This window comes from Mirounga leonina, unplaced genomic scaffold (genome assembly GCF_011800145.1).
Source record: "Mirounga leonina isolate KUSES-001 unplaced genomic scaffold, KU_Mleo_1.0 Mir_101595, whole genome shotgun sequence".
Classification (NCBI taxonomy): domain Eukaryota; kingdom Metazoa; phylum Chordata; class Mammalia; order Carnivora; family Phocidae; genus Mirounga; species Mirounga leonina.
In genome coordinates, this window is record NW_023270158.1 from 1,709,248 (window position 1) to 1,730,005 (window position 20,758).

The window sequence follows — 20,758 nt, forward strand, 5'->3', positions numbered from 1 at the left end:
ATAGTTTATTTTCTGAACTCATTCTTCCAATATACCTTTGCCCAACATTAATCATTTGAAGGATGGGAAGTTTACATGCATAAAGTGCACACTGATTGAAGTAAAAACAAACTGCATCCTTCTTTGAAGTCAAGAATGCACTTCACTTTTGAAAGTTTGTTATGATCACAAGGAGAGGCGGAGAGGAACTCTCAGGAAAAACTGTGTAAAATTTGAAATGGGTAAAAAATATTACTGATTATCTGGTGAATACAACTTTCTGGACAATTTATACCTTCTATTTGTCTTTGAGTTATTTTTGCAGATCTGTAAGTGGTAGAAAACTGACATGATGTAAATGATTTTTGTCCAGAGAAAATCAAGTGAATTGTGTCTGGTAGAATATGATTGATCACTACCTGATGGATAGAAGGGTGCATCTTTTTATAAATGGACATCACCATTCCTTGATTCCCATAGATGCATGGTTCCTTGAAGTCTCCTTTGAACTGGTTTTACTGGTTCCCTCATTAATTAATGAGACAATAAAATCTTTAGTGGCATTTATTTTTAATTTGTATAAGAGTCATGCTCTTACCTTGTTTTTTAAAAAGTATCTTTTAAAGGCAAAGACTGTACATTAACTAAAGAAGCTAAGTCCTTAGAGACCCAAAAAATGAGACTATTTTTATTGGTTTTCAAATAAAAGTCAAAGGTATGACTTGTCCTTCAAAACACCTTACATTTATTAACTCATTTAACCTTCTCAGCAACTCTGAGAGTGAGGTACCATAACTATTCCCGTTTATAGATTATAAGAGGAAAACAAAATGAGGGGAAGTAACTTGTCTGTAATTAAGAAACAAAACCAGAATTTAAGACCTACGCATTTGGGCTCTAGAATCCATGTGATAAATCATCACACAACAGCACCGTACAAGATGTTCTTGCCAAAGGAAGACAGCACTGAACATTCATAGCTAATATTTAAACCAGGGATTCTCAGCCACAGCACAATTGACATTTGGGGTTGAATAATTCTTTGTTCTGAGGTGCTGTCCTGTGCATAGTAGGATGTTTAGCAGCACCCCTAACTTCTGCTATTCAAGACCCCACCTCCCCCATCTCAATTGTGACGACAAAAATGTCTCCAGACATTGCCAAATGTCTCCTTGGAGGCAAAATTGTCCCTGGATGAGAAACACTGATCCAAACTAATCCTTAATACAAGCTAACAAAGTTAAATCTTTCACATATTAATAAATAAATCATTGTGAAGCAGAGAGAGAATTCTTCAAAATTTATGAAAACAGTCAAATCAATCAACAAGCTGATATACCAGTAGAAGACATATTTAGTGATGATTACCTTATGGCTGACTGTATCTCAACAGCAGGAAGGGTGTGATTTTTTGAAGGATCTGTAACCACAAACCAGAATGACACCCGCTGGGTTACATTGCAAAGTAGGACGTGGGAAATTCTGCAGATGATGGTGAAAAAAAAAAAATACATTATAAGCAAATAATGACTAATTCCATTAGAATATCCACTCTGGTGTTATTATCATCTTAAAAGGTGTCTTAGCTATGAATGAAGCCATTTCTACCATTTTAAGAAATGCCTTATTAAGAAGAAAATAACAGGAAATTTCCTTTGTTTCAAAATCAGATACTTGGGATCATTCCCAAAATAAGAATCTACCAAAATGAAAAAATAACAAAAAGTACACAGTAGAGTGTTAAGGATCTCATTCTCCATCACCTGTTAGCTGACAGCACCCCTACTTCCCCAACACTGGGCCTCTTTCTGAACCACAGATGCCTTTGGTGTTTCCTCATCAAGCTCTTTTTAGTCTCATCCCACCTTCCACATCTCAGATCCAGACAAATCAGTTGCCACCCCTTTACATGCTTGCTGTGTTGGCCACACCGCCGTTCCTCTCCCACTCCAGTACTGGAGCGCCAAGCTGAAGTGCTATCACCAATTTCCAGCAGCCTTTAAACACGGTTTCTGCAATTACCTGCTTTCCAAATGTCAATTGGGACTGTGCCACACCACTCTGTATACATACATTACCAGTAGATATGACAGGAAAGAAATGACATTAGTGTTCAGATTGGAGACAATTATATATGAATGTATGAAAGATATAAAGGTTGAAAATTATAGGAGAGTCCACATAACTCAACGTTGTCAGGGCTAAAGCATAAATCATGAATGGCATTCACCATTTTCTTAAGAGCACAATTGCAAAAAGGGACATTAGCAACCATTCTGGAAGATGGAAGCACACATCCCCTTTACTAATAAACGTAGATTCCTCTTCCTTTGAAAGAGCATCCAAGCGCGTTATGTTCATTTATACAGTAATGAAGGAGAGTGTCATTCCATCGGTTTTCTGTAATTTTCAGGACCTGATCGAAATGCCTACATTTTCTCCCTTTCAGTGTCAGGTACAAAAGCCGAAGCCCTCGAGGCCCCTCTGCCTAGAAGCCAAGCGCCTGGGACCTGCAGTGGGAGCTGGAGGTTCCCCTGTCCTCAGTAGCGGCAGGCGCCCGGGGCAGTCGCCACGTCCGCGGGGCCCTGGCCTGGCTCGTGCCGGACCCGTGTCCAGAGGTTCCCCACGCGAGACCCCACGTGCCGCCCTGGCGCCCTGATACCAATGGTCGCTCTAGCCCTGCGAGTTCCGCGTCCGCAGACTCTCGGGGCACTTGTGGAAGCCGGGTTTCCTCGTCGGAGGCCCCGACCCCGCCGCACCGCGAACATGGGCAGCTACCTGAGCAGATACGTGGGCAGATACCTGGGCACAGCCGAGGCCGCGCTGCCACGCCCCGCTTGGAGGTGCCGGTCCCTGCGGCCCAGGCCGGCCCACCCCCCCTGGGCCCGATTCAGAGCCAAGTCATCTCCATGCACCGGGAGCGCTGGATCCGGCGCCCGCCCCACCCCACCCTGCCGCCCCACCTGGACCAGCCCAGAGTCCAGAGGGCGATAGTCCCCAAGGCCTGGAGGCGCTGTCACGGCAAGTCACCCCTCCACACCTTCCTGGGGTTGGATTTCTCTAGCAACCGCGAGAGTTTCGTGAAGCAGTGGCTTTGGAAAGCCCAGAACCTCCGAAACATCTGGAACATGCGGACCATCAACATCACTCCTGCCGAGCGCAGTGGGAGCTTCAGCAGGGGCCCACCCATCCAGGAGCAGCCGGACTCCTGTGCCAAGGAGACCCGGCTGAGGGCTCGGAGCCCGTGCCAGAAAGGAAAGAAGAGGATCCACAGACCTCTCCAGTTTGAAGCCCCCCACGCCAAGAGAAGGAGGCCGAGCCCAGGGGCCGGGCCATCTGCCTTCAAGCCTGTGTGCAAAGACGGAGTGGTCCCTTCCTTTGTGCCCAGGCCTGGGCCTCTGAGAAGGGGCCTCTGCTCCTGGCATCCTGGCATCCTGGTGACGGAGCGGACGCCCACCCCGGGCCTGACCTGCTGCCAGGGCACCACCAGGCCACCGCAGAGTCCCCGGGCCTCGACTGAGGAGCTGATGATCAGCACTCCCCAGGGCCTGGGCCCTCCTGCAGCCTGGGGTCCCCCTTGAATCCTCAGCCAGGGCCCTGCCCCCACCACCTCCTGAGACTCAAAGCCACAGTTCTTTTACCCTGCTGACCCCTGCTCTGCCCCTGCATGAGTGACTGACCCCACCAGTCAGCCCGCACCACCCCAGCAGGCAGCCCCTCCAAGCACCCAGACCCACCTCCCCTGACCCTGCAGAGTCCACACTGAAGAAACACCGTTGCTTTCAAAACCTCTGCCTTCCTCCTGCCCACCCACTCCTCCTGCCTTTTCCCTGGAAACACTCTTAGCAGGAAGGCATGCTTCTCCCCTATATTCCCAGTTTCTAGAGGAAAACGGTGTTCTTATTTTTAAAATAATAAACAACTTCATTATCATACAGAGTGTCTTTGTCTTTCTTGCAAAGGTACATATATTAGGATTTCGTCGACACCAAGGATTCTCTACCCTAGCACAGTAAACATTTGGGGCCAGATAATTCTTTGTTGTTCGTTGGGTGCTGTCCTCTGCATTGTAGGGTTTTAGCAGAATCCCTGGCCTCTATCCTCTAGGGGCCAGCAGCATACTCACTTTGTAAAAGTACAAAAATATTTCCAAACATTGCCATATATTCCAGAGGGACTTGGAGGGGGTGGAGTGGGGGAGGGAGGGGGCAGGAAGCACTCCCCCCAAAAAAACAAAGCACCACACTGGTGGACAACCACTGAGGGACAATGACCTCTACTGGCAGAAACAGTCAAGCTTGGTCTCCCAAAATACGCTTTTTTTTTTTTTAAGATTTTAAAACACAGCAAAGATACAGAGATGAATAAACTGAAGTAGTACATGTTTGGCAAAATCATTTTCCCCAGGATTGAAGAATGCTGTGGAGTGTGAATGATTCAAATAGTTTGGCCCTATTAATCAAGAGAAAATGTAAATTTTTTTAAAAATAAGCTACTCTTTCAAGCTTCTCAGGTTGGCAAAATGAAAATGCTAAAAACTATGAAATGCTGGTAAAGATGCTGAGAATTGGAACCCCAGGCAGTGCTCTGGGTGTGAATCTGCAGCAGGACTTGGAAGTGTTTCCTAGAGCAGAGTGTGACTATGAGAAACGCTCTTCCACACACACACACACTGCATACACCACACACCAAATACACCCCCCCACACACACAACACACAGACCACATACGCCACACACACTACACACCATACACAAACACACCAAACACACACAACACACCAAACACAACACACCACACACAGCACATACACCACACGTCACACACACACACCCCAAACACACCCCCCCACACACAGAGAGGTGAGGATGTTGTTCCCAGCACTCCGTCAGAGCAGAGAACTGGAACAACCTAAATGCCCACCCGCAGGGGGATGGATAAAGCAAACGTGCTATGTGCTATCACGGGAATACTGTTCCACAAACTGAAGGAAAGAAGGAGCCCAAGGATTCTCCACTCGTGGGCTACTGGGCCACGTAATTCTGTGCATTGCAGGATGTTGAACGGCACACCAGGCCTCTATCGCCCGGATATCAATGGGACCAGCTCCAGCGGTGACAGTCAGATGCATCTCCAGACATTGCCAAGTATCTCCAGAGGGACAAACATCACCCCCAGTTGGAAATCACTGAACTCCATATTTTTAACGACAGGCTACATCTCAAAATACACTGCTGAGTGGAAGAGATGGGGAGTGGTATATTATGTGTGGCACATGCCATTTACAGAATTTAAACAAATGCAAAGTAATATTGCTGGATTAATGGGGAAGCCAGGAACCGGGTAAGAGGTCATCTGGACGCTTTGCCTGCATTGTTCTTTCCATCTAAAGCCTCTTTAAATCCTGTTCAAACATGAATTTCACGGCATCCCCCTTTAGAGAGTCAGAGAATAAACAAAGCAAAGTCTCTTCTCCCATGGAGCTTGCTTTGTAAGGGGGTGCAGAGAGAAGATAAACAACTAAATAAATGGACACACTAGGAGGTGTGGAGAAGTGCTATAAGGAAAAATAAAGGAGGAGGAAGGACACATACAAGTCCACCAACACAACCGTGACCCCACGTACTTCCCTGTGTCCCCATCACTGTGGAACTACACCATCCTTTACTACGAATTCAAGTTCTTTACTCGGGGTTTCCATTGGTGGCAACTCATGCTTTCATGTAGCACCTCGGCAAAGAGATTGAAAATATTTTATCTACCTAGATATAAAGATTTCTAGAAGATTCAAATTGTTGCTGAAACATTTTCAATGTTGACAGTTACTGTTAGATACAAAATGTCCTGGACTGAACCTCTAGAAATCAAGTGTGTGTTTTGAAGTTTACTACCTGCCATTTGCTAGACTTGAGACAAGGCATTTCACTCTACATGAGTTGCTAGAAAGGGCTTGAGATCTAGTGTGTCCACGAGGGTGCTGGTGGTATTTTGAGTAGGAGATTCCTAATTACATGGGACTGTCCTGAGCTTAGCACCATGTTGATTATCTCTCAGCCTTGCCGTCTAAATGCCACAACACTCCCCAGGCATAGATGTAGTCCAAAACACACATTTCCATATGCTACCTGGATGGGGTCAGAACCGTACCCACATAAGAAACACGTATAAACCTCCTCCAAAGTGTCAAGGTCCTGAAAACCAAGGCAGACCAAGTTCATGAAAACCAAAGGAAGATGGAGAAACTGTCTCTATCGCTGGGGTGATCACCGAGGAGGCATAGGTTCTGGAACAGAAGAAGGACATTAGAAAAAAGCGAAGTAGGTCTGAAAAATTCCATTAGTTTAATAATATTGAAATAATGATAGTTCCTTAATTTTGATATATCTATCATGGTTATTTAAAATAATAGCATTAGGGAAATGAGTGAAGAGTCTAGAGCAGTTTCTCAAACTCAGCACTATTAACATTTTAGACTGGGTAAGTCTTGCTTGTGGGAGGCTATTCTTTTGTAGGATGTGTACCACATCCCCAGCCTCTACACGCTCGAGGCCAGTAGCACGTCCAATTGTAATCCCAGAGTACCTCCAGACAGTTCGAAATATCCTCAGGAGCAGTGGAGGGAAGAAGTCCCTCAAGGTTGAGGACCGTTGGTACACAGGATCTCTCTATATTATCTCTGCAAGTCTTTGTAAATATATCTGTAGTTTTTCTAATTAAATACATACAACTACAGGAGCAAAGCAGGTGGTTTTAAAGTAGCCTTTGTACAGTAATATGAGCTACAAGAATAAAACAAGGCAATGGATTAATAATAGTTTTACTGGCTTCCTTGATGAAGAGATAGCATACAAATGTACTCTGAAAATAAGAGTCATATTCAAATGAAGATACTGGCATCCATCAGCCTAACGGTGGTCTTAATAATTACGTAAAATTTTTGGAAATTACATGTGTTCAAATGTATCAAGGATTTATCAGGGAGCCTCCCACTGTACTAGTGTCCTATGAAGCACTATTTCCATCACCCCTCCAAGATTCATAGAGGGAAAGGGGGGAGTAATATTCACTGCTGAGGGTCTTCAACTAGAGAATATTAAGTATCCTCCCGACATACTAGTTCCTCCGGTAAAAGAAGTCTAGGATTTTTAGAAAACAAAAAGTAACCTTCCGCTCAACAAAGACCAACCATAGAAATACAATGACTGAGAAGTGTTTATATTTTGTTCAGATACAGGCAGTTGAAGTAGTAATGAGTAAGCCCACTTCCTAAAGGAACGAGGTTGTGGGAAAGGCCAGCGGAGAGCACAGCCTGCTTCTGGAGACAGCTGTAAGGCAAAGGCTGTAGAAGAAGACAGAGAAACTCATGGGCTGGCGCTTCCTCCTTGTTTGGATGATGCTCTGAGAAATGAACCATGATGTCTTGGTTCCCCCAAGAGTGAGAAACTGAGGACCAACAAGAGCTAGAACCCAGGCAGTCCAGAGCTCCTTCTGCTATGGCGACTGACACTAGATCCAGCAGGAGAGTCTCCACTGTGGTGGAAGAGGGAGAAACGGGTGGGTGGGCACTGTTGCCTTGTGCCCTTGGTTTAAGAACCTGGATGGTAAGCATGCTTCACTCACTCACAAAAGTGTACTAAGAACTAGCATAGATGAGCCAACATGGTTAGGGATGGTGAGGAAAAGAGTTCCTACTGCAAGGGCTTTTAGAGCCCATGACGCTTCCCCTAAGTGCAGGAGTGTAGTGCTAAGACCCTTGAACACCAAGGTCACAGTGTCTTGAGCCAACCAGAAGATTAAAAACCAAAGTAGAGGCCAGTAATTCCTGAGATGCCTGAATTGGCTCACAGGATTCCATACCCCATCTGTGAATAGACCCAGCACAGTCGGGAGGGCAAAAGGCTTCTAGATTTCATGTGGTTTGTCCACAGTCCTTGTCACGAGGGTCTCTAATCCTTGCCCTGATATGAACTTCATTGTCTCCAAGCAAAGAACACCCTTTTTAATTTTATCAGCTGCAGAGTCACCTGGGAGACTATCAAAAATACTTAGTTTATCTGCAACACAAGCCTTCTCTGGGCCCTGGGACATGACATGGGGCAAGGACCAAGCCTGTGCTGCACTGTGAGCCCCTGCATTCCTGCAGTGTGGCCTGTGTGGACACTCAGGGAGGGGCTATGAAATGGATGGATGGATGGATGGATGGATGCGTGGATGCATGGATGGATGGATTAATGGAATGGAGAAATGAACTCCATTGTTTCTATGATATTCCAAGAGTGACAAACTGAGAAAGTAGATTGGGCTAACACCAAACAAGAAAGGGGGGAATGAAAGGAGGGAGATTTCTTCCCCAAAACATTGTTTACTCAACTACAGCTATTCAGACAACACAGTAATACCCGAGCTCTCTAGCAGAAGAGCGCTCCCAAATACAGTGCAGATAGGGGTAGCCCAGAGGAAGTGTCAGTGTGAGGGAAGTTGGTACTAAAACGGAAGTAACATGAAGCCTGATCCTATAGACCAGTCATAATTTACGTAGCAACGAAAGGGTATAAATTCTTCCCATTCTTGGGTTATGTACAACTAGTGTGACTTCTCCCTGGTCTTTCTTCCAAATGTGACCACACCGAATGTCATCTAACATTTACACAGAATGAAAACTTAAACAACAAGCAGTTACTGGGCTACACTTGTCTATGTCAAGTTTCTTTTGATGTATTCAGTAAACTGAAATGCTTAAACCTTAAAAGTTCTCATCATAAGAACAAAAATTCTAAAACTACATATAGTGACAGATGGTAACTAGACTTCTTGTGGGGATCATTTTGCAGTCTATACAAATATCATTTCCTTATGTTGTCCACCTGAAACTAATCGAATGTGTAGGTCAGTTATACTTCAATTTAAAAAACTAAGTAAATAAACAAATGCCAGGAGCACAACTAAATAGAAATCCTACATTTTCAAGATTGTAAATATTGGTGGTCTGATGGAATTATTGAAATTCACTTCAATAATCATTTTGTCCAACTCTTTTACAAAGTACTAATATTTATACATATCAAATGGCTTCTCAAGCAAATCCCTGAAAAGGTAAAAATGTCTATTCCCTTTCCTCCAGTGTGGAAAGCCCTGGTTTTATATTAATCCTCTACGATTTGGCTCCACTGCCATTTCTCATCAATGGCGCCAGACAGGGCCAACTGCATCCAAGGGGTGGTAAGAATCAGGCTCTTGTTTCTGGAAATCAAAGGACTAAATAGGAGCTGGGATGCTGTTTTACAAGCACAAGACCATTAATCCCCTTACTGTGGATACAACAGCACGTTGTTCCTTTTAGATCACAAGACTTATCCTTGAATAATTAGGCAGAGGAGGAAATCCATTCCATGCCCTATACCATGGAATTCAGAAAGAAAATGCCATGCCTGGGTTAAACTCCCTCTCTTGCTAAAAGTGATAAATTACCCTAAAAGCCAACACTTGAGCAAACTAGGCAGGTACATTTCCCAACTTACTTGGGAAGTAGACTAGGATTTAACCTTAGATTACATTTCCCTAGAAACTACCTTCAACATTTAAAAGTTTCTCTGAAACTATTTTATTAAACCTGGCCTACACCTTATTGTAATAACGTGAAAACACCTAGTTGGCATCTTCTTCAAATTCACAAGAAATCTTCACATAACCTGACCTGATGAAACCAGAATTTTCTACCATTGAAACTTTTTCCATACATCTTCCATTCTGCTTTTAAGGAAATCCAGGAAGTACCAAGAAAACCACTTGATATCAGGATTTGAGTAAGGCCTTCAAAAGAATTGTCTTGTTTTGGTCACATTTAGTCTACCTTCCTATCATTTCTCCCAGGCCCAGCCTCCTCGGTGTGGGCGCTATGCCCTGTGAGACCTGGTTTTATCCATCATCCTAATCTCAGGGCCGAGCACGCAGGCGGCTTCAGTAGAGGTTCTTCAATGCTATGGATTGAGCCGTAGCCATGCAGGTCAACAGGCTGGCCTCAGTAGACCGCAATGCACAAAGAGGTTTCTGTTTCTCACACCTTTGCCTTGGGCTGCTCTATCAGTTCTTTCTGCTTCAGTCCTTGACAGCGTCTCAAGCAAATGGTGTAGCTTTCCAGTCACTTGTACTTATGAAAGAGTTCAGGGCAGTCGAATCAAAACTCGGATCAAAACTGTCTTCCTGCCTCTGACACACAGCTGCTCTCCCTCCAGCAGGGATGTACTCTCCACTGACGTACTCTCCGTGCACACTCCCCGCTCCATGTCTCCCCTTCCGTCCCCCCTCCCCACTTCATTCTCGCTCCTTTAGGGATGGAAAGGAAGATGGGAGAGGGCTGTGGGCATCTAAAGAAGGAAACAGCCAAGTTCTCTTTCCTAAGCCAGGGTTCTCTGTGGATCCCCCAGGCTGTTCCACCGTCCGGGGTCCTCTGCTCCGCTGTGGTGGGCGTCCTCAGGTTCTCCATGCAGACTGTCTTGTGGGGCCTCTGCAGACCTGTCTGGGCACCTCTGCACTGCATCCTCCCTGACGTGGGCGATGCGCTCTGACCAACATCCTCCATCCTACCCTCTACTCGGCCTCCAGTGGGGCACTTCCAGCTTCACTCCCCTGCCTCCTCTTGGCCCTGCAGGTGGTTCTCAGCCCCAAAGGCAGGGACTCCATCCACCTCCCTCCAGCAGCCTCCGCTTGGTCCCAAGGATACACTGGAGGGCAGGCTGCTTGCAAAGCTGTCCTCTCTCACCCAATCACTGGAGCTTGAATCAGCCTTCCACCTTTAGACTTCTCCGGCTACAAGGCAGGCCCCAGTTTCTGTTCCATGGTGATTGGCTTCACCATCGTGCATGTTGGGGAGCATCCGACCAGGAAATAATAGGCCAGTCTCTCCTCTATGGACAACTCCACGCTCTGTGAGCAGTTCTCGGGCCTGACTTGAGGTAGATGGGGACGCAAGCAAAGGTATCACTCCAAGCACATAATCGCTAGTGTGGCGTGGGCAGCAACTCATCCGAATGGGCCCAGTTGTCAGTACCCCGCCTGGCTGCGTGTGCAGACGGGCTGGACCTCGTTCCCACCCGGTCCTGTCCTATGGGGAAGGGAGTGGAAATGCCACAGTCCTCTCTGCGGGCCCACACCCCTTGCGTCTCTGACCCTCTAGCTGTCTCTCCCACTGCCTGCTAGGTGAGGGTGACTGGACCAGTTCAGCTGCCCCATCGGTCCTGTGTGGATGCAGCCAGGACCTCTCACTAGGATCAACATCCTCCTGCATAGCCAGTCAAGGTTGTACTGGATCAAGGATCTGCCAACCGAAGGTTGCCAAGTATGCAAAAGCATCGTCAGGAGATCCTGAGCTCTGTATCACTGGAGGCGGTCAAGCCCGATGTACGAGAGATGGTAGTAAGGACGGGGTAGAAGGTGGAATGAAAACGAGAGTCTTCATTATTCTGATTATGACTTGATTATCCTTAGTGAGTTCCTTTTTACATTTTTCAATTCTGTACGTCTCAGGATCTTCACGTTTTCTGCAATAGCCGTAAAATCAGCCATGAGGAGAAAGAAGGAAATAAACAGTGATGTTCCAGATCTGGATCCCTGAAGCCGTCCTGGAAATGGATACTTGCCGCTGGGTTAGTCCGCTAGGGCTGCTGTAACAAACTCTACAGACCAGGTGGCTTAAACAACGGAGATGTATTTTCTCACATTTCCGGTGGCTAGAAGCCCAAGATCAGGGTGTGGTCAGGGTTGATTTCTTCTGAGGCTTCTTTCTTTGGCTTGTGGATGGCTGTCGTCTCCTGTCTTACCTGGGCTTTCCTCTGTGCACATCTGTGTCCTCATCTCTTCTTCTTGTAAGGGCACCATTCCTATTGGGTGATAGCCCACCTCTATGACCTCATCGTACATTCATTACCTCTTAAAGGACCCTATCTCCAAATTCAATCACGTGCTGAGCTACTAGGGCTTAGGACTTGAACATACGCATTTTGAGGGGATGTGATCCATCCCACAGCCGCTACCATGCAGAATTTATTTTGTCCCTCACTGGCACCAGAAGGCCTTTCTAAGGCAGAAGAGTTAAGACCGGAGCCAGCTGCCAAGCCCCCGGCGTCTTCCATCCACCCACCTGCTGGAGAGCGGCAGCCTCTCTGCAAAGTCGTTTTCAATCCCATCTTGCATTCTGTGGTGCCCTTTCCCACGGGGGAAGCCTGTTCATGTAAGGATGCAGCCTTCTTTATGGCAGCGTATGGAGAATGGGGCTCAGCAATTGAATTGCATCCTAAACACATGCCGATTCATGAGGCAGCCCTCATCACTCAGCCCTGACGGCAGTACTGCTGGTACTCGTACTGCCTGTAGCTTTACAGAAACGTCTGTTGACCCTTGATGGAGTTTTGCACTTTCTGACTTTTTCAACAGGCATTGGCAACAAAGCCTTCTCTATATCTTGTGCAAGTGAAACATGTCTGCAAGTAAACAAGATCAGATATTCACAGACTTATACAATGCCTCAAGTTAAAAAAAACCTCAAACATGAATTCCTCAAAATTCATCTAAAATGTTACATATTTAAATTAACTTTTCCTAAGAATAGAAACATCCGATTTAACATAGTCATTTACAAGGTTTAATGCAGGCACCCAGAGGAAGAAATAGTACGATGAACACTGCCATGTGTAAAATCTGGGAAAAGAAGAGTAGAAGATAAAGAGTGGGTAGGGGGTTGTATTGTAAGATGACAAGGGGGCTTTTTTCTTATATATTTCCTTTTCAATTTTTTGCAAAGCAATCACCGAATTTTTTTGAGAAAAGTTATAATAAATAGTTGTGGAAAGAATGTGCAGCGTAAGGCATATGATAAGCACAAATATATTTTTTTCTAAAACTCTGTAAAACAGGAATAGAGTTCACTTTGGATATAATTTTGTTTTACTATGTACCTCCTTCTTTTAATTTTTTGAATCATGTGAATATATTACCTATTTTTAAATATATATATATGTGTGTACACACACACACATACACCATATATCCTATGTTTATTTTGCTTCCCCAAATGCCACTCTTCTGTTTCATTCTTTATATTCACAGCCCATGCATCATATATTGTGGGTCTGAGGGAGGTCAATAAATAGTGATCCTCTTTGTCAGGTTCTGATTCCCTACAGAATTAAGACAAAAGAATGAGCAGATAGGACACCAAAATAAAAGGCCAGGTAGGAAGATACAACATTAATCAGCAGGTAAGTTTTCTTCCTAATTACAAAAATCCTGAAAGGAAATCAATTCATTGATAGTGTCCCAGGTAGAGCTGAACTGGGGCATCTACCGCACATGCTGGAGTAATATGCAAGATACTTACACCCTATATGCTATGGCACCTACCAACAGAACCAGTCCTCATCTGTAAATAGCATGTCCAGCCGTACAGTTGTAAGGGCCTGCCCATGCAGGGCCTGATTCTGTACTCAGTGTAGAGAGTAGCAGAGAAAAATGCCTGCTGTCTGAGGGCAGGCCAGCTCCTGAAGAGAAGGAAACCCACAGAGAGCTTCTCCTTCCAGCTCACCAATCAGGTCAGTCATTTCTCCTCTCAAGGGGAAGAAGGAGGGAGGGAAGAGACAGAAACCAGGAGTGGCACCAGAATCACAAATAGAGATAGAAGGATACATTACAAATAGAGATGATTTCTCTGGGAGAATAGAAAAAAGTATAAAACTGTGAAAAGTTGTACCAAAGCTTCTAAGAAAATAACCACGGTGCTATGAGAGACGCCAACAGTGGGATGAACCTATATACGTATATTTCCAAAATGAGTGCTGTGGACTGATTTGCTCCCCTTCCCCCAAATTCCTATGCTGAAGACCTCCCTAACCCCTCCCCGTCATGTGACTGTATTTGGAGATAGGGCCAATGAGGAGATAATTACAGTTAAATGTCATCATAAGGGTAGAGCCCTGATGGGATTAGTGTCCTCATTAGAAGAGACACCAAAAAGCTTGCTCTCTCTCTTTCCTCCATGCCCCCTCAAGAAAGAAGAGGTCATGTGAGAACATAGTTCTCGTGGTATCTGCAAGGCAAGAGAAAAAGCCTCAGAATGAAACCTACCTTGCCAGCACCTTGATCTTGGCCTCGCAGCCTCCAGAACTGTGAGAAATAGGTGTCTGCTATTTAAGCCACCCAGCGTGTGTTATTTTGTTACTGCAGCCCTAGCAAACTTATACAATGAGAGCAGAATTCTTTTTTCTTTTTTCTTTTCTTTCTTTCTTTCTTTCTTTCTTTCTTTCTTTCTTTCTTTCTTTCTTTCTTTCTTTCTTTCTCTCTTTCTTTCTTTTTCTTTCTTTCTTTCTACCTACCTACCTACCTACCTACCTACATACCTACCTACCTGTAGGAGAAACTATATGTATACAATAGGAATGTAGAACAAGCTTATGACACATGACTACATCTAAAAATTTTTATCATCATAGTACCTATTGAACAAAGATCATTGTTGGAACATGATACAAACTGCAAGGTGAGCTAGATTACAAAAGTTTTTTTAAATGTTACAATGTGGATCCTTTTTAAAAATTTGGTTAATTATTTTCAAGATAGATTTTTTAATTAATGCATGCCTCAAATAACACTGCAAATAATCAATTAAAATTTTTTACTATTTACTTACTCTGTTGTTTCTCTGTTGGGAACTTTTCTCATGGAGAAAGCCACCATTGCTTTGAAAAGATATTCCTCATTTGTATCCCAGGCATACTAAAAGAGAAGTAAAACAGGAAATGTAAGAGGCATAGGATAAAAAATGGTCCATTGGAATCTAATTGTGACCACAGTGGTGGTGTTAATCAGGGCCTGCCTCTCTCCCTCATCTTTCTCATACACTAAATACCAAAGACCAAGATAAATCATGTCGCGATAATGTTCAGGATGGGCTTTCTTGGACATTCTGTCATTCCAAGTGTGGCGTACTTTCCATTGCATTATCTTCTTCACAATCTGCAGTATCAGTAGCCAGTCAACAAATAGGGCATTTGGACATCGTATCCTGAACATATACAGTTGGTTCCCTTCCTCCTTTACTCTCTTCCCTCATTAACTGACTACCTGTCTCAGCTTCCTTTCCTTTACTAACATAGGTACAATTTTTCTTTCCATTTTCTTAGCTGGAAACTTGAGTGTGTGTGCATATTATGGATTTAACTGTGCCCCCCCCCCGCCCATTTATATGTTGAAGTCCTAGAATGAAACCGTATTTGGAGATAGTGTATTTACAAAGGTGATTAAGCTTAAATGAAGTCATTAGGGTAGACCTAATCCAATATGGACTGGTGTCCTTGCAAGAAGAGGAAATTTGGACACAGCCACATATAGAGGGAAGACAATGTGAAGATACAGAGAGAAGATAGTCATCTATAAGCCAAAGAGAGACGCCTAGACTAGATCTTTCCTTCACAGACCTCAGAAGGAACCAACCCTGTTGATACCCTGATCGTGGACTGCTAGCCTCCAGAACTAAGAGAAAATAAATTTCTATTGTTTAAGCCACCCGGTTCACAGTACTTTGTCACAGTAGCCCTAGCAAACTAATGTGGCTGACCACGTATTTTAGGTGAGTAATCAAGTATAACTGGAGAAAGTCACATAACAGGGTTTAACTCTAAGTTCATGATGACCTACTCCCAAATTGCCCAGGAATCCCTTAGGTCTCCATCAGTTTTCGCTCTCTCATGGTTCACAATGGCTATTTCAAACCTCTTTCAGCTCCCCGCCTCCACCAAACTCAAAGCTTTCCCTTACACCTCATACTCACTAGATGCTCTTTTTTTTTTAAAGATTTTATTTATTTATTGAGAGAGAAAGAGAGGGAGCATGAGCAGGGGGATGGGCAGAGGGAGAGGAAGAAGCAGACTCCCTGCTGAGCAGGGAGCCCGACGTGGGGCTCCATCCCAGGACCCCAGGATCACGACCTGAGCCGAAGACAAACGCTTAACTTACTGAGCCACCCAGGTGCCCCTCACTAGATGTTCTTATCTCATAATTTAGAGATACATCCTCAAGTCATCAATTTAAACTTCCCCATCCTCCTGACACCAAACAAAAAACTTCCTCTGTAGACATACATGCTATCCGCATTCTCCCCCGAAAGGCCGGATGTGGTGTTTCTCCTCCTGTCAATGGCTCTTGCATCCACCTGGATTAGGAACACTGCCCTTCTGCCCTTCTCAGAATCTAAGGATATCAGTTTCCCCTCTCCTCCATACACTGGACTCTGGCTTTTAGCCATGCTCAAGCCTTCCCATTAAAACGACACCAAAACCAAATCACTGTACTCAATCCTTCTTCTCTACCTACTGCTGTCTCTCTCCTGCCCTTCACAGCCAGCATTCTCAAAGGAGTTGTCATACTTGTGTCTTCACCTGTTTGCCACCCACTTATTCTCAACTCCCTCCACTATCTGCTTTCTGGTCCCACCACTCCATATAGATGGCTCTCTCTAAAGTTACCAGTGACCTCCACATGACTCAACACAATAAGTGGCTTTCAGTCTCATCTTGCTTGGCCTGTTAACAGATCACTTCCTTCAACTTGAAGCATTCTCTTCCCTTTTGTGATACACATTCTGGTTTTCCTCCTGCCTATTTTGTCCCCTTTGTAGGTTCACCCTCTTCTGTAAGGGCTTCAGGTTTTAGACCATCTCAAAGCTCTATGCTAGACCTTTCCCTCTTGTCATTCTGTACTTTCTCCCTCAGACTGTCATCTACTCCAGGCTTCCATTATCACCGTAAGGTAAATGACCCAGGAATGCATATCACAAGCTCACCCTGTCCTTGCCTGTCCAATAATATCTCAGGCTCAACAAGTCCAAAATTAAAGCCATGATTTTCTTGTCTGTACCTGCTTCCCTGACTCATAAGTGGGTCATCATCCATTCAGTTGCATAATTAGAAACTAAAGCGTCATCCTTGACTCCTCCTTCCCCTTCTCCTTTCTACTCTTGTCTTCTCCCAATCTACCTTCTACACTGTGACCAGAGTGTTTTCCAAGCATTAATTCTATCATAACATCTCTTCCAGAAAGCTCTCACTTGCTTTAAAGATAATCCCAAAACTTCCTAACATGGTCCACAAACTTCTTCAGCCTGACCTCTCCTTTCTGCCCAAACTCATTACATGCCATGCTCTACCTCACTGCTCCAGTTGCAGAGACCTCAGCCTTCCTTCCATCCCATACTCTCACCAAGTTCCTTCCTGTAATAAGCCTTTGCATGTTCTGTTCCCTCTGCCCCTTTTTCTTTTATCCTCTGGTTCACCTCCACTCATATGTTAGACCTCAAAGCAAATGCCAAGTACTAAGGCTCCCAACAAAGCCAAAGCCCCCATGTACTTCTCCTTCCTGTAATACTTGTCAAGACTGCACATTTCCATTTCATTTACTGAATGTTTCATGGACAACCAATCCTCCCAACATCATAAGCTCCATGAGAGCAGGGACAAGCCTGATTTATCTGCCATTGCATCCCCAGGGTCCAGCATGGTGCCTGCCCTCAGAGGACCCTGGGATGAGCAACTACACACTGGTAGAGAGAATAGATTCTACAGTCAGACTGTTGGGTTCAAATCTCACCTCTGTCACTTGCTGACCTGAGATCCTGAGCAGGTTGCTTAATTTCTTTGTACCTCGGTTTTCTCATTTACCCAGTGAGAATGGGAATGCCAGTACTACCTCCCTCAAAGGGCTGTTGTCGGGGCTGCGCGAACTGATGTGAGTAAAGTGCTCAGAAGGGTCCCCGCTGGAAAGTAAACTAAGTTCTCAATAAATGCTGGGTGTTATAATGATCATTACTCATTGAATAAATAAAATAATACGTTGGTGGATTGGTCTGCAAACAGAATACGTACCTTTAAGTTTCCTTAGCACTCTTTTATTGCTTCTACCCCAAGGCATCTTAATATCGCCTTCTATTGGGGAAAATTTTCACAGACCACACAGGGATACTAAAACTAGAATTACACAAATCACCTTATTAATTCGACAGGCCGTACTGTTCTTATAACTACATGAGCCTTATGAGTATTTTTTTTTAAAGATTTTATTTATTTATTTGACAGAGAGAGAGAGAGCACAAGTAGGCAGAGTGGCAGGCAGAGGGAGAGGGAGAAGCAGGCTCTCTGCTGAGCAGGGAGCTGGACGTGGGGCTCCATCCCAGGACCCCGGGATCATGACCTGAGCCGAAGGCAGCCGCTTAACCGACTGAGCCACCCAGGCACCCCGAGCCTTATGAGTATTTTTTAACTTCAATTTCATAAGCACATATTTCACATTGTTACTTTGATATTTGAGAAGAACTGAAGAAACTTCACATTAGAACTAGAAACTTCTCGTGCTATGAAAAATCTGATGTGGGTGGACCCATACCATCTTTTAGCTGACAAGAAAACCAAGGCTGACAAAATCCGAATGACCACCAACAGTGAGGTGCAGAGCCCAAGCCAGACATGAGTACCCGACTCAGGCCCCGCGGCTCCATTGTGCTTGACTGAAATGTTCGAGTTTGCTACATTGTTTTGTGTAATACAAACATTCACAGATTTTCTAGCACACACTGCAGATTAAAGACTTGAGGCAAAATCATTTTTTAAGAATTTCCATTTTACTATTTTTTAACTTTAAGACAATATCAGATTTGAGGTCTTTAGACTTAAACTATATGAGTTTAAGATAACGAGGCAGAGGCTCATTACTAGAGAAAGTAGTATTAGCAAACAAAATTAAAAATGAACATGCAGATTCTCCACTTACTGCTTTATCTCCCAGAGCTGTTCTGATACTAAGTCTTACTTTAAAAGCATTTTCTGCATCTGCCAGAAAGAAAAAAGAGCAGTATATGATGATAAAAATCTGCCAAAACATGAAGTCCAAACATTTAATCAACTCAAATCAACAGAACACAGATCTTCAGTTAAACTGCCCCCAAAACTGAAAGTTTAACTACAAGCACCTTAGATGGTTTAAATTTTTCTTTCAAACTCCTAAAACAGTCACAGTCTCAACTTTCAAGCCACAACATGTCTGCAGATTTAGAAAAATAGAGAAGTCAGTCAAAGACTTGTCAATCATTTAGAAAACTGTTACCCTATTTTTAAGTTTCAAGGCTACATACCTGGTTGACACAGTTCAGCATGAATAGCAGTCACCAGAAAAAAGAGCAGGCACAACATTCTTTCAGAGTGCAAAACACAAGGCAAACGGAGGGGAAAAAAATCCACCCTCCACTTAAAGCTGCCTTAGCCATTCTGTGACCCGGATTAGAATATCAGAGAAACAAGCCAGCCCCCACCTAGAAGGTTTAATGATTAAACCCCATTATTTGGGTTAATACTTAAAGAGAAGCAGCCCATCTCCTGTCAGTTATTTACGAAAATCTGTTGGGAAAACAGATTAGTTGTCCTTTCTGAACTGTACCTCCAGAGACTGTTTCCTCTGCTGACTCCAAGTCAGAATCCTCCCCCGCCCCTTCTGTTGTGACCCAGCTAAGTGCACCTTGGAAAGAACTGAGCCCTCTCTGGACGGTGTCCTCAGCCTCAACTTTCCATCTTTTCAGGGCTAAAATAGCCAACTCCTAGATAAGCTATCTTAATTGGGAAAACAAACATCACCCCTTTCTTTCCCTGGTGAACAAAAGACGACCTTCCAAGAATGGCCTCACCTGACTCTCACCTCCACAGATAAACATCCGTAAACATCCGGGGAGAGTTTCCACCTCAAAGGGAATCATTTTGGTCAGCCCTAAGTTCTGGTGGTCGTGTCAAGTCAGAGTTAATGATACAGAGCAGCGCTGTCCAATGGAACATTCTGTGATGATGGAAATGTTCTCTATCTGCGCTATCCAACACGGTAGCCACCAGACGTAGATGGCTATTGACCACCTGAAATGGGGCTGGTGCTGCTGAGAAACTAAATTTTCTATTAATTTAATTTATGTACAAACATGGGACTAGCAACTCCGTTGGTCAGTGCAGCTAGAGAACAGTCATTAAGAGCTTCCTGCCATGAACTAGGTTTGCTGGATTATCTCTCTCGTCCTCAAAACAGCACCTCACAGTTGCCGTTGTTATAACCATTTTAACACCAGGGAACTGAGGGTCTGGTGGTTAAGGCATCCGTGCCAATGGGAGGAGTGGAATGGGTGTCACTTGAACCCTTCTGCACCACACTGACCTGCACTGGGTCTTCACTGGTCATCGCTGGTCAAAACTGAAATTGCAACAAAGCCTCAGAGATGCTCTGAGGATGACCAGAAGGAGTGGAAGAGCATCTCCCCTAGTGGGCATTCTGTGGATGTCATTAGAAGCCCCCCAGGCAGGTTGATGTCAGGGCTTTCCTCTCTACCACATTGCCTCTTCGTGATTTCAGTCCCCAGATTCCACCTCGTTGCTCGAAAACCACGTAGATTGGGTGACCCTGATGTTAAATAGAAAATTTGGATTTTCAAAGCAACCATGAGAAAAAGATCAACAAGTACACTTCTGCACCACTCTGAGAGTCCTATCATTTCCCTCTCCTGGGTAGGTGATATTTTATCATAGATGACCCATTTCTGTTTGGTGACTCCACCTGAGGAAGCTTCTCTCCTCTCCCTCGCCTTGGTTGCAAGGGCACAGTCAGGAAAAGTTGGATTAGAGGGAGAGGCGGCCAAAAGTTAGACCCGTCATTCTAGCAATTTCACTATTAGGTGAAATGGAAATTTCCTAGAAGGGAGAGCTCACATAAC

General features: G+C 44.5%; 2 protein-coding genes across 2 annotated transcripts in view; one reads left to right on the plus strand and one right to left on the minus strand.

Moving 5' to 3' along the window:
- The window catches only part of CLTRN (collectrin, amino acid transport regulator), a 32,318-nt gene extending 13,074 nt beyond the window's left edge, over positions 1-19,244 (minus strand). The window contains exons 1-4 of the mRNA XM_034999978.1: positions 19,148-19,244; positions 18,787-18,845; positions 14,657-14,742; positions 1,348-1,461 (exon numbers count right to left, since the gene is read on the minus strand). Of these exons, the coding sequence (XP_034855869.1) occupies positions 1,348-1,461; positions 14,657-14,742; positions 18,787-18,845; positions 19,148-19,205 (317 nt within the window). The 5' untranslated portion in view covers positions 19,206-19,244. The remainder of the gene's footprint in view (positions 1-1,347; positions 1,462-14,656; positions 14,743-18,786; positions 18,846-19,147) is intronic.
- On the plus strand, positions 2,157-3,869 carry LOC118006992 (POM121-like protein 2). The gene has a single exon (XM_034999964.1). The coding sequence runs from the start codon at positions 2,889-2,891 to the stop codon at positions 3,558-3,560; it is 672 nt and encodes a 223-aa protein (XP_034855855.1). The 5' UTR covers positions 2,157-2,888; the 3' UTR covers positions 3,561-3,869.
- Positions 19,245-20,758: the final 1,514 nt, after the last annotated feature.